Consider the following 16332-nt stretch of genomic DNA (forward strand, 5'->3'; position numbering starts at 1 on the left):
TTGAGAGTACTGATATGTCTGAAACTTGTCCCACATTGGTAACAGGTGTAGGGTTTATCTCCTGTATGAATTATCTGGTGTTGTTTGAGACCACTGATCCGGCTGAACCTAGTCCCACATTGGTCACAGTGGTAGGGCTTCTCACCTCTATGAATTATCTGGTGACTTTTGAGACCACTGATCTGGCTGAAGATTGACCCACATTGGTCACAGGTGTAGGGTTTCTCTCCTGTATGAGTTCTCTCATGACTTTTGAGAAGTCTGTTATTGAGGAACCTTTTCCCACACAGGTCACATTGGTAAGGCTTCTCTCCTGTATGAGTTCTCTGGTGCTCTTTGAGAGTAATGATATATCTGAAGCTTGTCCCACATTGGTCACAGGTGTAAGGTTTCTCTCCTGTATGAATTCTCCGGTGAATGTTGAGATGACTGCTCTGGCTGAACCGTTTACCACATTGGTCACAGTGGTAGGGCTTCTCTTTTGTATGACTTCTCTGGTGAATGTTGAGAGAACCCCTCCGGCTGAACCGTTTCCCACATTGGTCACAGTGGTAAGGCTTCTCTTTTGTATGAATTCTCCGGTGAATGTTGAGATGACTGCTCTGGCTGAACCGTTTCCCACACTGGTCACACTGATAGTGCTTCTGTCCTGTGTGAATACTCTGGTGATCTTTGAGATGACTGTTCCTGCTGAACCATTTCCCACACTGGTCACAGTTGTAGGGCTTCTCTCCTGTATGAGTTCTCTGGTGTGTTTTGAGATGATCGTTCCTGCTGAACCATTTCCCACACTGGTCACAGGCGTAGGGCTTCTCTCTTGTATGAATTCTCTGGTGAATGTTGAGATTACTGCTCTGGCTGAACCGTTTACCACATTGGTCACAGTGGTAGGGCTTCTCTCTTGTATGAATTCTCTGGTGAATGTTGAGAGAACTGCTCTGGCTGAACCGTTTCCCACATTGGTCACAGTGGTAGGGCTTCAGTCCTGTATGAATCCTCTTGTGAGTTTCTAGAGTACTGTTTTTGCTGAACCTAGTCCCACACTGATCACAGGCGTAGCGCTTCTCTGCTGTATCAATTCTCTGGTGATGTTTGAGATGTCTCTTTCTGCTGTAGATATGTTTGAGTTGGGCAGGAGAGACATCTGGGATGGAGGATGAGGAGAGAGAGAAAAATAAACATGAATAAAATGTTTTATTACCAAGTGATAATGTTTAGGCTGATTCCTGGCCTGCATGATGACTGATAGGTCTCACAGCCAGTTGTGATTAAAGTGCATGAAATTATCCACAAGTTTCCCAAGGAGCATACTGGGGGGGGGTTCATATAGAAATTCTAGAAAGATAGAAATCAGAAAGGGTCAAACATCTGCCTCCAGTTAGTTGCTTTATTGACACAATAAGGGCCTTTCTCAGCCCCACCCCTCTCCCATTTGTTTATATTGTGTTTAGGATCAAAGATGGCCGCAGCACCAGGAGGGGGTGGGGCGGAGGTGAGCGGGTGGGGTCGACATATGCTGGGCTGCGTTCACACATTCAAGACACCTGTCTTGTCTTGTCTTGTGTTTAATGGCCGCTCCAATGCATTTCCAATGGAAGCCCATTATGGTTTGACCAAACATTTGGTTTGATGGGGGGGGGGGGGGGGGGGGGGGGGCGCAGAACACATCCATCAAAGCTGTGTTCAGACACAAGGCAGGTGTCTTGATTGCAGCCCAGTAAGGGCATGTGTCGACCCCGCCCGCTCACCAAGGTGCTGCGGCCATCTTGGATCCTAAACACAATATAAACAAATGGGAGAGGGGTGGGGGCGAGAAAGGCCCTTAATGTAGACAACATTGTGTCCAAACGATAATCAAAAACCCATGAATAAAATCTAAAAGAATTAAGATTCAGATTTTACAGGGGCCAGTTTCGAATTGCAGCCGTCCGTAGGTGCCCTTTGAGAGCGGTTTTGAAGGAGTCAAGGGATTCACATGTCTTAATGACTGTTGGTAGGGCGTTCCACATTTTGGTGGCATAGGAGCGAAAATAATTTTGTCCCTTGTTTGTGCCGAATCTGGTTTGTACATGGTTTGTTGCACTCCCTCTGGTGTTGTGGGTGTGGACTTCGTTTACATTAAGGAAGTATTTAGACAGGTACATGGGTATCTTGGTGATGTATCGAATCTTGTGGACCAGACCCATTGCAAGATGCTGTACTCTGTCGTCAACCCTAAGCCATCCCAGCCTGTCAAAGTGGGCAGGGGTGAGGTGGGTTCGGGGGGTGAGGCCAAGTAGGAGCCTGACCAGTTTGTTTTGGGAGGTCTGGAGCCTTGTTTTTGCTGTGGTACCAAGAGGTGCATGCATAGTCAAAGAAACCTTGTACGAGGGCTCCTGTTAAGGTCTTCAAGGTGTTTTTGTTGACCAGTGAGGAGATCCTGTAAAGGAATCTTGTTCTTTGATTGACTTTTTTGATTACGTTGGTGGCCATTTTATCACCGGAAAGATTGGCCTCCAGGATGGAACCTAACCTTGGTAGGTAATTTTATCTTTTCGTGTGATAATATTGTCACCCACTCTAACCAAGAAGCCATCTGCCTTGCTGAGATTACTATTTGATCCGAAGAGAATGCATTCAGTTTTTCCCAGGTGTAAGGATAGTTTGTTATCAGCGAGCCAGGTGCAGATTCTACCGAGTTCAGAGCTGAGGGTCTTTTCAACCTGCAGTTTGTTCCTGTCCGAGACCAGCAGTGCTGAGTCGTCTGCGAACAGGAACAAGTTGCAGTCACAAGCTGATGTCATGTTGTTTACATATATTAGGAACAGTAAAGGCCCTAGTGCTTCCTTGTGGAACGCCACAGCTCACTGGGAGGGGGGGACAGTGTTCCTTTCACCTCCACCATCTGTTCTCTCCCCTCCAGGTAGGATTGCATCCAGCTCACTGATGTGCTATCAAAACCAATAGCTCTAAGCTTGTTAACCAGTATGGAGTGGTTCACGGTGTCAAAAGCCTTTTGGAGGTCCAGCATGACCATGCCGCAGTATTTTCCAGCATCCACCTCGTGTTTGATGTGGTCGCTCAAATAGAGGAGGCATGTGTCAGTGGAGTGGGATGTTCTGAAACAAGATTGGAACTCGTACATCAATTTATTAGTGGCAATTAATTCGAAACTGGCCTCTGTAAGATCTGAATCCCCCCCACCCCCCCCCCCCCTTTCCCCTCACTGTATATTTTCCCTTTTTGCTTCCTATATGATGAATTCCTGTTCTGTTCTTTAGCTACATAGAAATGTCTATTTGTATGTCTCTAAATGTTTTGATGAATTGAACAATGTGGACCCTGTTGTAAACAAGTGTAATGCTTAATTGGGTCGTCCACTCACAGTTAACAGTCTTTGTATTGAGTTTGTGCTTGAAATGTACTGTAAATTCTGCAAACTGTTAATAAATATTTCAATCAATCAAAAACCTACGGACGGCTGCAATTCGAAACTGGCACAAATCCCCCACCCACCCCTGTCCCCCCTCACTGCATGTTTATTTTCCCTTTTTACCTCCTATGATGATTTCATTTTGACTATATAGTTGTGTATATCCGTAGGCTACGTCTCTAAATGTTTTGATGAATTGAAAATGGTGGGCCCTATTGTAAACAAGTGTAATGCTTTATGGTGTCGTCCACTCACTGTTAACAGTTTTTGTATTGAGTTGTAGGCTACTTGAAATGTGCTATAATTCTGCAAACTGTTAATCAATCAATCAATCAATCAATCAATAAAAAAACATGGCTAAAAACATCTCGTATACTAATTAGTCAACTTTCCGACGGCTTTCCAGATGTCCTTCTTATGGACTTTTCTTGGTCACTAACAGAAAAAGGCACTAACAGAGGAACTTTGCATATACATGTTACATGCCTGCCTGTCGCTTTTTTTTAGCAATATAAAACATCTGTTGTATGCGTAAAGGGATTTTGCGTTGTGTATTGTATATTTTAATGTATTGTAGGCCTACCCTTTTTAAGTTTTTATTCATGGATTTTTGATTATCGTTTGGATTAATGTCGTCAATATTTTTTATCATCCAGCAAATCGCTCTCTGTCTCTCTCTCCCCTCTCTCAGACAGACAGTGCTTCTACAGTTGATTTAGTTCTCCAAAGATATACAGAGACATAAAAACATGCACGCACCTATTCGGTGTAATTTGATCACAGGCTGCTTCAGCATGGCTCGCTGGTAGATCTGTTCCTCCACTATTCGCTGTAATTTGATCACAGGCTCCTTCAGCATGGCTCGCTGGTAGATCTCTGCCTCTGGCTGTTGCTCCTTTGATGTAGCGGCAGAAAAGCTGTCGGCCTCGGACGACGATATCTCCCCAAATAATCCATTAACTTCGGTCCACTCTGATGCCGGTCTACACTTAAGGCCCGCTTTTACCGTTTGGGATGTGACTTTACTTGCTGACATTTTGGGGTCTTGATGAGGTAAATGGGTTGACTCAGTCCTCTGCTCCGCTTCCTGGCTAAACTCAACACAAAACTGACTGGACACAGTGGACAGAACAACAGTGCTTACTGCTTACATATATGGGCACGTTCGGAAATACCGCAGTGGGCTATAGGCGTTAGGGGGGCTATTTCCGAACACCCCATAACCAGTACCCCGGGAGAGGACTAGTCTCCACCCACTCTATAGTCACTCTCACTCTCAGCTCCGTACTGTCAGCAAATATGTTACTTCAGGCAAATATAAGGTTGCGGTTGCCATCAGAATAAGATCGTCGTAATTAATGTTTTTTTTAAAGACATTTATTTATAAATGCATTTATGATAGGCTAGGCCTATGTATTTTTGAGGGACGCCTGCAGCCCCTCCTATATATACAGGTTTAATGTGTGTCTGTTTAGTTCAATGTTTGTTTTGTAAACGCCATTGACAATGACGGGGAAATGTGCCTCATGACGTCATATTGACTCTTTATTGTTAATGGCGTTTAATGTTTGTGTTTGGACCGTTTGTTTCACCATTACATCACCTAATCAACATGAGTTCAACTTTAATATATTTGTACAGTCTATCCATGTTGTAGGGAGGCCTATATGTAGGCTATGTCATTAAATAATATAGGACTACGTTTTCATTTTATTAAAGGACAAATCAGTCCTGAAAGGGATTTGGTCCTTTATTGTTATTGTTAGTTTTTTTTCTTCTTCTCCTTCCGCGAATATAGATGTTCTTGCTGAACCGTGCAGTTGGTTTTTGTGAAATTTGGAAGTATGGCAGAGAGCCATGCCAAACGGTGAGGAAGCCCACAACCATTGGCCAAAGGGTGGCGCTATAGCACTCAATTTGAAAATGCAAACTTTGACCACGCATAGCTCATGAACTGTTGGCAATGACTCTTCGATACACATGCGTCTCCTCATGCAGAACAAGTTTCATGCTCTTACTAAAATCCATTAAAATGCATCTCCTCCCAGGATCTTTGATCAAAATGCACGGAAAGTTCTACACGTGAACTTTGGACCTATACGGACATGGGAAAGTATAGTATGTTTTTTTAAGTGGAAAGAATGAAGGTTTTATGAGCAAATGAAAATTGCCGTTTTGTGAAAATTCTTCTTTTGTCCCTAATGCATACATGCAGCGTCATATGCTTTTGCAACTTTACAGTATGGTAGAGGGTCATGCCAAATAGCACTGAAACCAGCCTTAAATAAACATGAACAGCGAACACACTGTAGTAAATAATCAGTCATTTATCTGCATGTAACAATCGGTTACACACAGTCACATTTATATTACAATGAACAATTGATTCCACCATCACTCATATAAGCATCAGATCACTTCTGCATTTCATTATCAAATGTTGTACACATTATCGTTCAGTTAGTTTCCTACTTATGCATGATCGATACAGTTGATTAAATGACATTATCCAAATAGTTCATGTCCAGCATTAGATCTGCCAATCTGTCTCCTTCCTGGGTGGTTTTGTAATACTAACTCGTCCCATATGAGTGTCTCTGTATTAGTATTAACACACTTGCTCCCCACACCTACTCTATGTGTATTCATTCTCCTTCTTTGACCATGGTTTAGTTGGCAGACATGGAGAGCTCATATCACCTGCCCTGCAGGGCTGGGATTTGCCATAAAAAGGGTCCCAAGGCACCACCTAAGGTTAAGGGAAGCAGGGTTGAAAGACTGATCAGAAAGCCATGATTTTTACCACACAGTCTAACTGGAGAATATCCAAAAACAATATCACTAGTCTGTAACAGTGTGTGTAAATCGTCTGATGTCCAGCTGACCTTTAAGCCCTGACCACACCAAAGGGTCACCATGCAACTCCTTGGGTCCAAACGAACGGTTGCAAGGAGTTAACGCTAAAACCGTCTGGACCCTTTGGTGTGGTTAGGGTTAGGGTAGTCTAGTTCTCCCATCATCACTTTAAAAAGGGTCATTTTACAAACATACTGAAATGCAATGTCAACTATCTGCATATAATAATCAGTCGTGACTAATTCCACAATTCTATTACAATAAACAATTCATTCCATCACTCATAAGCATGATCGGATTCGGATCAATTCACTATTTCATTATCAGATGTTGTACACATATCGTTTAGTTAGTTTCCTACTTTTGCATGATCAGATTAAATGACATTATCCAAATAATGCATGTCCAGCATCAGATCTGCCATTCTTCCTGTGGTTTTGTAATAGCCCAGTAGCCTACTAACTCTTCCCATATGAGTGTGTCTGTATTAACTCCCCACACAACATATAGTTTTAATAACAGATGTAGCCACTACAACCATAAATGTCCCTAGAAACTCGCTAGCCTAGCAACCCAGTCAGCTGCGCACTCTGGGAGAACAGAGCAGCTTATTTCTGTTTTGATTAGGTGTTCCTTTACGCTCGACTAGAAGGCTGAAACGAAACGCTTCCTCGAAATGACCCGTTATATGATAGATGATATTGTATTCCGTTATTGTTGAGTGGCGCTAGCGCCTCCTATGCCCAGCGTTGTGTGTTTGTACCACAGAAATTATTTGATTGGCTGAGAAAGTGAGCACGGAATGTGATGCATGATGATTTTAGACCGTTTGACTGTACTTTGTTGCTGTTTGCATTTCTCTTTAATAAAGTATTCAATCAATCAAACAATCAAACTGAAACTCTTATCACAATGTTTACAGTGGAAAGTGTGTGTCTTTAGATTACCTAACACTCTCAAGCTCTTGTCACAATGTGTACAGCGGTAAAGCTTTTCACCAGCGTGGACAAGCTGGTGTTTTTTCATATTATATGAGTCTTTGAAACTCTTGTCGCAATGTTGACAGTGGAACGGTCTGTCTCCAGTGTGGACACGCTGGTGAACTTTCAGATAACCTGACGCAGCAAAACATTTGTTACACAGTGTACAGCTGAAAGGTTTTCCCCCAGTGTGGGTACGCGTGTGTGTCAACAGTTTTCCCGGGGTATTGAAACTCTTGTCACAATGTTTGCAGTGGAAAGATTTTTCTTCGCTGTGGATAAGCAGGTGTTGTCTCAGAGAACTTGACTGATTAAAACATTTGTTACACGTTGTACAACGGTAAGGTCTTCCTGGTGTGGGTACGGTGTGGGTACGCTGGTGTATCATCAGTTGACATGAGCTATTGAAACTCTTGTCACATTGTTTACAGATTTGTTTTTTCCCTGTGATATTCAGGGCGTCTATGCATGTTTCTCCTGGCTGAGTTAAAGTCTTGCTAAACTGTGATCTCGGTTCCTCTGTGTCTCCTTGTCTCTTCCTTATTATATAGGTTATAGAGCTGGTGTTTGAAGCCGACTGACCTCCACTGGTCTCATCCCAATCATCACTGTCTTCAGTGACTTCAGTGTCAGATTCAACTTTAACTTCAAAGCAGTGTGAAGGTACGTCTTCATCCCCATCTTCACTTTTCACTGCTAGTAATGCCAGCATTGATCCAGCAGGCTCCTCTGGTGTTTGGAGTAGCTCCTCCTCTTCCTTTTTAATGTGTGGAGGCTCTGGTTCCTCCTGGAGCAGACTGGGGCTGCTCTCCTGTTTAGGGGAAAGCTCCTCTTTACACACAACCATGTGCAGGATGTCTAGGAGCAGAAAAATAGAACATGATAAATCATCACTGGATTGGGAATGGGACCATAGTCATTATCGTTTATCGTGATATAAAACGTTAGTATTGCAGATAGATTAAAATCTATAGTGGGTCATGACTGAAAGAATAAGATTGCAAGCGTCCAACTCCAAAATGAGTTTCCTCTGACGGGTGGCTTAGCGATAGTTTGAGAAGTTGTGTCACACGAGAGAGACTCGGAGTAGAGTCGCTGCTTCTTCGCCTGGAAAGGAGCCAGTTTATCAGCCATAGCATCAAATGTTGGATGAGTGAGAACTTTCTCAAGTTAAATGAGGATAAGACAGAAGTTCTTATAATCGGTTCTAGCGAGCAAAAAGAATCAATAATTAGCAGACTTGGCAACCTGACTGTAGAAAGTAACAGTACAGTAAAGAACCTGGGGGTTATTATTGATTCTGAATTGAATTTTAATTCACACATTAATCATGTTACCAAGATTGCCTTTTTTCACCTTAGAAATATTGCACGAATCAGAGCCTATTTGTCCTTGGACGATGCAAAAACGTTAATCCATGCCTTTGTTTTTTCTCGGCTTGACTATTGCAATGCACTTTTTTCAGGACTCCCTAAGAATACGACTGACAGATTACAACTTGTCCAAAATGCAGCAGCTAGAGTCTTAACTAGAACTAAGATGAGAGAACATATTACTCCAGTTCTGGCATCACTGCACTGGCTTCCGGTTGTTTTTAGGATTGACTTTAAAATTCTGTTACTTGTCTATAAAGCTCTCAATGGTCTCGCACCTCCGTACCTCCGTGACTGCCTACCTAGATATGTCCCTAGCCGCCCCCTCAGGTCCTCCAATGCTGGCCTACTTGAAGTGCCTAAAAGAATGCGCACAAAAAAGTATGGTGAGGCAGCTTTTTGCTTCTATGGCCCAACAGCCTGGAATAAACTTCCATTCGAGCTCAGACACGCACCCTCTGTAGACATTTTTAAATCTCAACTCAAGACTCACCTCTTCACCCTTGCTTTTAGTTGAGTTTTATTTTAATTTTGTATTTCTTTTTATGTGTTTTTATTTATTTTATGCTCTTATATTCAGTTTTGTTCTCTGCTATTGTTTTATCTTTTTAACTACTTGTGTTTTATTGTATTTTATTTTTGTGTCCTGCCCTGTGAAGCACTTTGAGCTGCATTTATGTATGAAAAGTGCTATACAAATAAAGTTTATTATTATTATTATTAGTTTAAGAGGTTCGGGCATCTGGTTAGGATGCCTCTCGAGCGTCTCCCAAGGGAAGTACTCTATGCCCGTCTTACTGGGAGGAGACCCCGGGGCAGACCAAGGATCAGATGGAAGGATTGCATCGACACACTGGCCTTGGAACGCCTCGGGATCCCGCAGGAGGAAGTTACTATTCCTCTCTGCTTTGGACTATGGGGATATTGTATACAGAAATCCATCAGCTACCCACTCTTAAAAAGGGGCAGGTCATTATTGTTTTACTTAATCCGTTTGAAATACTTGCCATTAATATATTGGTTGCAACTGTATTGATTGATTGCCCGAGTCCCGTGGTGGGAGTTCTGCTCTGGTTTTGGTGAAATATTAAGTAGTTCCGGTTTGTGCGTAGTGATATGGACACAAAAAACATAGTAGGCTACCGTGTGATAGAGGGGTCAAAGTTGAATGAAAGTTGCACTAATATTTTAGACAACAATACAAATGACAAATGACTCTGGCAATCAATTAATACAGTTGCAACCACTATATTAACTAGGGATGCCACAAAGTGACCATCAGCCAAATCGAATAGTCGACAGCTCTGCCGATTAATGATTGATTAATTGAACCCACACCCCAAAATTATGCACATGCCATGGTCACATAACCATATAATGTTGAGTGCATGCTTTGATGGTTACAGTTTTATAATCAGTTTTGATGAGTAAACCTTTGTGGAGATCTTCTCAGTTCTCATTGTATGCTAGTTACTGCCATTCAGGATGGAAAATGAAATCCATTTGGATTTGGGGAGTAGTTTCATAAGGGGCTGGTATGAAGTACTTGATATAAAGAGAACATGTTCAGTTCACTAGTCTACACTCTACTCTACACCTGCCTTCATTTCATCCGATTGTCTGTCTGTCTGGCAGGCACTTAACATGCGATCGTTAACTGTGTCTGCTAGAGAGAGGGGCAGAGAAGAGTGGCTTTGCTCAACTTGATTTATACTTATATTCTCCACTCTGATGAAGGTACATGTTCGATATATCATGTAGCCTTACTTATTAGCCTATATTTTGGCTAGTAAAAAAAAAATATATATATATATATATATATATAAAAATCGATTTCGGAGACTGCGATGATTAATCGGAAAATCTATTAATCGGCGGCATCCCTAATATTAACGGCAAGTATTTCATACAACTTAATAGTTGCAACCACTATATTATTGGCAAGTATTTCATACAACTTAACCCATTCTGGGTGGGAACCCATTTTGGTGTTAGCATCATGTCATGCTTTAGTTATTGAAAAATAGCAGATCTACAAGCTCATAGCGCGCCACCGAGTGGCGCGCTACGAGCTTGTAGGTCTGCTATTTTTGACAAAAATCGAAGACATTTTTTTAATCTGATCTCAGGCATACTGTACAATAAGTTGGTTGGTCCTCTCTTGTGACTAGGAGAGACCAGCATTGTTTTTTATTAATCTATAAAGCTCTAATTGGGAGTTCACCTTTATTAGTTTATTAGTTTATTTAAACTCTTTTACAATGGAAAACTATTTCTTATCACACACTAGCCTGGCTGCATTCCACATGTTATACTGTCAATACTACACTGCTGTGTCACAGAGGAGGTAGAGTTGTTTTCATACTGTAATTACACATAATTATCGGATCGGATCGGATAATGGATCGGCCACCGATCCGATACCCGATCTAGAATTTTAGCCTGGATCGGCGCCGATCTCCGATACGAGTATCGGATCGGTGCATCCCTACTTGAGATGACGCATGCCTCCACTAAGTGTGGAAAATCTGCACAAACACAGCAATCAAAGCTGACCATTCATTGTCAATGGCATTTAACATTGTCGTGATATTTTTGCTAATATCGTATAGACGGAGACAGAGAGAGCGAGGGAGAGAGAGCACATGACACGTACCGAGGTGTGGGTGGTCTTCAGGTTCCTCCTGTTTAATAGAAATGTCCCTGGAAGAGTCTGGAGAGTTCATCTCCACCTGCAGTCTGGACTCCACACACTGGTCTGAAATTAAAACCATGCAAGGGAATGAAGACTTTGAGACACAGTGACGTCAACAAGAATAACAATAATATTGGCAGTCGGTTAGGGCAAAATGGCCTAAGCATGGAGTAATCTCTAATCTTATGGGATGATCTGTTTGCATGTACGATATCTGTGCGAAAGAGCGCTGTGGCTGCAAAGTGCAGAACCATGTCAGGCTTTAGCTGGACCGTGCTGGACATTCTTAATTTCTTTGCTGTAAAATATTATTTTTTTAAATAAAAAAAACAAAGTGCATGTCAGAGAGATTACATTAATTTAGTGGTCGGACTCGGGATTATTGTATTGCAGAACCATGTCAGGCTTTAGCTGGACCTTTAGCTGGATATTCCTTCTTAATTTTTTTGCTGTAAAATTAAAAATAAATTAAAAACTAAAAATCTTCGCTATGAGGGTTTTCTCTTGGCAATATCGGTAGAAGGTGCAGTGGAGTAACTCAAAAAATATTTCCGGACTATAATTTCCGGACTATAAGGCGCACCTGTATATAAGCCGCACCAGCCAAATTTAGGGAAAAGGTGTTTTAATGTTAATTACCGTAAAGGTTTCTGCACCAGGTACGTTCGCCCCTTTTCCATCTCACCCCACTATTATACTGATTATATAAAAGGTATTATCATATAAATTTATCATTGTTAAGTTCACTCTGCATATCCACAGGCATAATAGCATGATGATGCCATTACAAAAAATGGGCTAAATCAGGAGAAAAGTGTTTAATAACACAAAATTAACTGCTAGAAGGAAGGTCCTAAATTAATTTAATTAAGCAGTGACCGTCTCTGTGACATGTTATTCTTTCTTAATTTTAAAGAGTATAGAGATTGACTAATATACAATCAAATAAATCTGTATACAATATCATTTCAGATTTCAGAGAGGGAGGGAAATACTAAATTAACTGTTAACTAGTTAATTTAGTTAACATTACAACACTTTGCGGGGGCGAGTAGTTTGGTATTCCGTTAAAGAGAAGGCTGTTTTGGTGGAAGCTTCCATTTTATTAACATTTTAACAAAAAAGTTGCATATTTGCATAACTTATTCAAGTGTTACCATGTAGTGCAATACGGAACATGTAGCCTACTGTACTGTGCTGTGTAAACTGTACTCTGTACTGTATGTATAGGCGTTTCAGAAACAAACTTTAACATGTTTAACAGCATTCGAAGAAACGTGTAGGCTACACTGCAGAAATAAACGGCGCGCTCCCAGCGCATCACTTAACGAGGCAATATCAATGGCAAAAATCAAATGTAAAATGTAGTGCTAAATTACTTAAAATATAACCAGCCTACCAGAAGTCCCGATGGTCAGTCCTTTTCGTTTCAGAAACCTGAGACACCAGGATGGTCCACCTCTAAAGTCTTCGATGTTCATTGCGGTGGCGACTGTTTTGGCTTTCAGTCGGATCTGCACGGTGGAAACACCTCGGCCGTCCGCGCTCTGTGTGTTCAGCCACTCTTCAAGAACGTCTTCGAGTTCGGGCCATCTGCTTTTATTGCCTCTGAAAGCTTTTTTCGCCTTTTTGCAATGAGACAGTTCTTCACGCTGGCATCTCCAACGTCTCACCATGGATTCATTTATGCCAAGGGTTTGTGCGGCAGCTCTGTTTCCTTCTTTGACAGCCAGGTCGACTGCCTTTAATTTAAAAGCTGCATCATATGCATTTCTTCGTTTGTTGGCCATAATGAGGGTTGTCCACTATTCAGGTTGAAAACGGCAGACTGTCCCTCAACACGTCCAAGCTACCGTTCACTATCACGGACGGACGAGCTTTAGCATTAATAATTAGCATTAGCCCACAACAAAACAAACAGACTTTGTGTGTGTAAATTCCTCCACGTGCCAGCCTCTAGTGTCCCTCTTTACACAGAATGTGGAGCAAAGACGACCTCAGACACAAGTTACACGCGAAGGTTTGTGCTGAAAACTGATATTATGAGACTTTCTCTCCGTTTCATGTCCGTTGAACTCCGTTCGTTCTTTGCTCTGCTGCTGATAGTATTAGTGTGCTTACGGCAGCGTCTAGTGAGCAGATCTAATGAATAGATTTAAGACTTCCGGTGGACGATCTCTTCAAAATAAGAGTACCCTCTAGAGTAAACTGAATCCATTGAAAAACTATTCACTTGCAGTGTTTCAGTTTAAGAAAGTGTTTAGAAAGGAAAAAAATTATAAAATATGAATTGGAATATTAGATATGTGTTATTTTGTTCCCTCAGTGTTGTTGAGCCCTATGGTCTTTTGTCTTTGTTGTTTTTATTTTTTTTATTTGATGTAATCATGGTGAAATATAAATGTATGGTTATAGGGTTATAGCAGCATCAATTAGATGTTTTTTTAAAATGATAGGGGCAGGTATAAATAAGATGTATCTTCTTCCTGCTATGGAATATGTAAAGTACAAAGCACAACGTAAAATTAATATAATCATGTAAAACCATAACTGAAATGAAATATGATATGATTTGCACATTAAAACTATAAATGAAGCATTTAAAACGATGCTCTACAACACAATGTTTCTTTGTAAAAAAAATAATAATGCATTTGATAGTTATTTGTACTAGGAAGGGTCGTGGGTCGGGTTGGGGTTGTTTAGTTAGGAAATGTAATTTGTATATTATGTTGAATTTTGTAACTTTATGTAAATGAAATGTTAAAATTAAATAAAAGATAATTAAAATAAAAAGTAGGCCTAATATCATAAAAAATAGCCATCATAAAATAGCTAAATGGATAAATGCTGTTCACTGAAGTGCATGGCCGTAACAAATTTGACGCTGGACAAAAAAAACGGTTCTATGTTTTGAACTCGACTGACATACTGACATTCTGACCGGGCACCCATTTTGGTGTTAGCATCATGTTATGCTTTAGCTATTGAAAAATAGCAGATCTACAAGCTCATATCGCGCCACCGAGTGGCGCGATACGAGCTTGTAGGTCTGCTATTTTTTGAAAAATCGAAGAACGACTGACATTTTTTAGAATCTGATCTCAGGTCAGAATGGGTTCATCAGACCAGTGTGTGTCCGGCGGAAACCTCGTATGAATCTGATCTCAGGTCAGAATGGGCTAAGCATCCGGAGAGACCTCCTCTACAACACCACACTCTGGGCTAAGCGGGAGAGGTATAAAAAAGTGTGGAGGGCCTTCCAGTGCGGAAAGAAAAAGTGAACGCTGGACAAAAATGGTCCTTGGAAGCAGGTGTCATGATACACGCATGCACACGTTGGGGGAGACGTCCTCTACCACACCACACTCCAAAGGCATCATGTACAATCTCGGCGGTGAATGAGTAAATACAAATCCATACCTAGTAGAAATGCACTCCAGCTCGTTATTTTGAATCTATTAAGTTGTCTAGATCCAAGGTGTTGTATTTGAGCGGTGCCTCCGCTCCATTACGCAGCTATGTGTGTCCCCCAATGTATGTATGCGTGTCCCTGTGTCTGTCCGAGCACGGAAAGCTGCAACACAATAACTCTGTCGTTTTTTCAACCGTTTGGGACGTGGGAAGGCTCGCGGAAACAGGGCAGGCCCCCTGAGTGTGTTCCTGGGGGTTTGGATGTTCCGGGGACCCCCGAACCGTCACTTCTCGGCCGTTTCGGACGTGGGAAGGCTCGCTGGAACTGGGCCACCCAAGCGGTAACTCTGTCATTTCTCAAAGATTCTTTCCAAATGTAATCCAAGTACAGAGCACAGTAGACTACAATAAAGTATACAGAGTAATAGTACAGTACAGTAACTATAAGAATAAGTGTATAGTTGCCCTGCTTTAGTTCAGTTCTGATTTTATAATATTAACTAAACATTTTTTGTCAATACTCAAACGATGTTAGGACGGAGAACCTCTTAGATCTATAGATGCATGTTATCATTTTTACTACTACCCAATAGTGGATCTGATTCCATCTTGGTGATAGGCCTATAGCCTAATTTAAATAATTACAACTTTCTTTAACTGCAGGACATATTATTATAGGAAATGCCATACAGAACACAGCAGTTATAAGCATATTAATCAATAAATCAGTACAAATTCAATATAACAGATTACAGTCACTGTCCACCTCCCATACCAACATACAGGTGTTTAATTTTGATCCTCCCAGTGAGCTAAAATGGGGCCCATAGTGTTTTACATTTTGCGATGATATTGAATTTTGTTATCTTGTTTATGAATTGATTACATAGGACCCGAAAAGGAAATTAGACCGCAAGGACTTATTTTTGGGTCCTTTTAGACAGAGGGCTGTATTTTGCATGTCTTAAGTACCAGGTCTTATTACTTCATTTAAGACCTGGAGGCGTGATCAATGCCATTTGGCTATTCTGAGTGGCCAAAGAGCATTGACCACGCTTCCAGGTCTTAAGTTAAGTAATAAGACCTGGTACTTAAGACACGCAAAATACAGCCCAAAGTGTCTTGTTGCCGTTTGCATGTCTGTCTAATAAGGTATTCAATCAATCAAAGTGAAACTCTTGTCACAATGTTTACAGTGGAAAGGTTTTTCTCCAGCGTGGCCACGTTGGTGTGTCTTTAGATTACCTAACACTCTCAAACTCTTGCCACAATGTGTACAGTGGTAAAGTTTCTCTCCAATGTGGACACCTTGGTGTTTGTTCAGAGAACATGACGTGGAAAACCTATCATTACAGGTTGTACACCGGTAAGGTTTTTGTCCAGTGTGGACACGCTGGTGTGTGGTCAGTTGAGCAGAGTATTTGAAACTCTTGTCACAATGTTTACATTTGAAAGGTTTTTCTCCAGTGTGGATACGCTGGTGTGTTTTCAGAGAACTTGACGTAGCAAAATATTTGTCACACAGTGTACAATATGTTTCTCCGGTGTGGATACGCTGGTGTGCTTTCAGAGAACTTGACACAGTAAAACATTTGTCGCACA

The 16332-nt window shown here is 41.4% G+C and overlaps 1 protein-coding gene across 1 annotated transcript in view; it reads right to left on the minus strand.

The window, feature by feature from the left end:
• The window catches only part of LOC310856139 (uncharacterized protein), a gene marked incomplete at its 3' end in the record, with an annotated part of 29394 nt that extends 16302 nt beyond the window's left edge, over positions 1–13092 (minus strand). The window contains exons 1-5 of the mRNA XM_083761385.1: positions 12716–13092; positions 11278–11379; positions 7752–8106; positions 4172–4395; positions 816–1144 (exon numbers count right to left, since the gene is read on the minus strand). Coding sequence (XP_083617511.1) covers positions 816–1144; positions 4172–4395; positions 7752–8106; positions 11278–11379; positions 12716–12992 — 1287 coding nt within the window. The 5' untranslated portion in view covers positions 12993–13092. The remainder of the gene's footprint in view (positions 1–815; positions 1145–4171; positions 4396–7751; positions 8107–11277; positions 11380–12715) is intronic.
• Positions 13093–16332: the final 3240 nt, after the last annotated feature.

The sequence above is a fragment of the Protomyctophum parallelum genome (assembly GCF_964188405.1).
Source record: "Protomyctophum parallelum genome assembly, chromosome: 3".
In the NCBI taxonomy this organism is placed as follows: domain Eukaryota; kingdom Metazoa; phylum Chordata; class Actinopteri; order Myctophiformes; family Myctophidae; genus Protomyctophum; species Protomyctophum parallelum.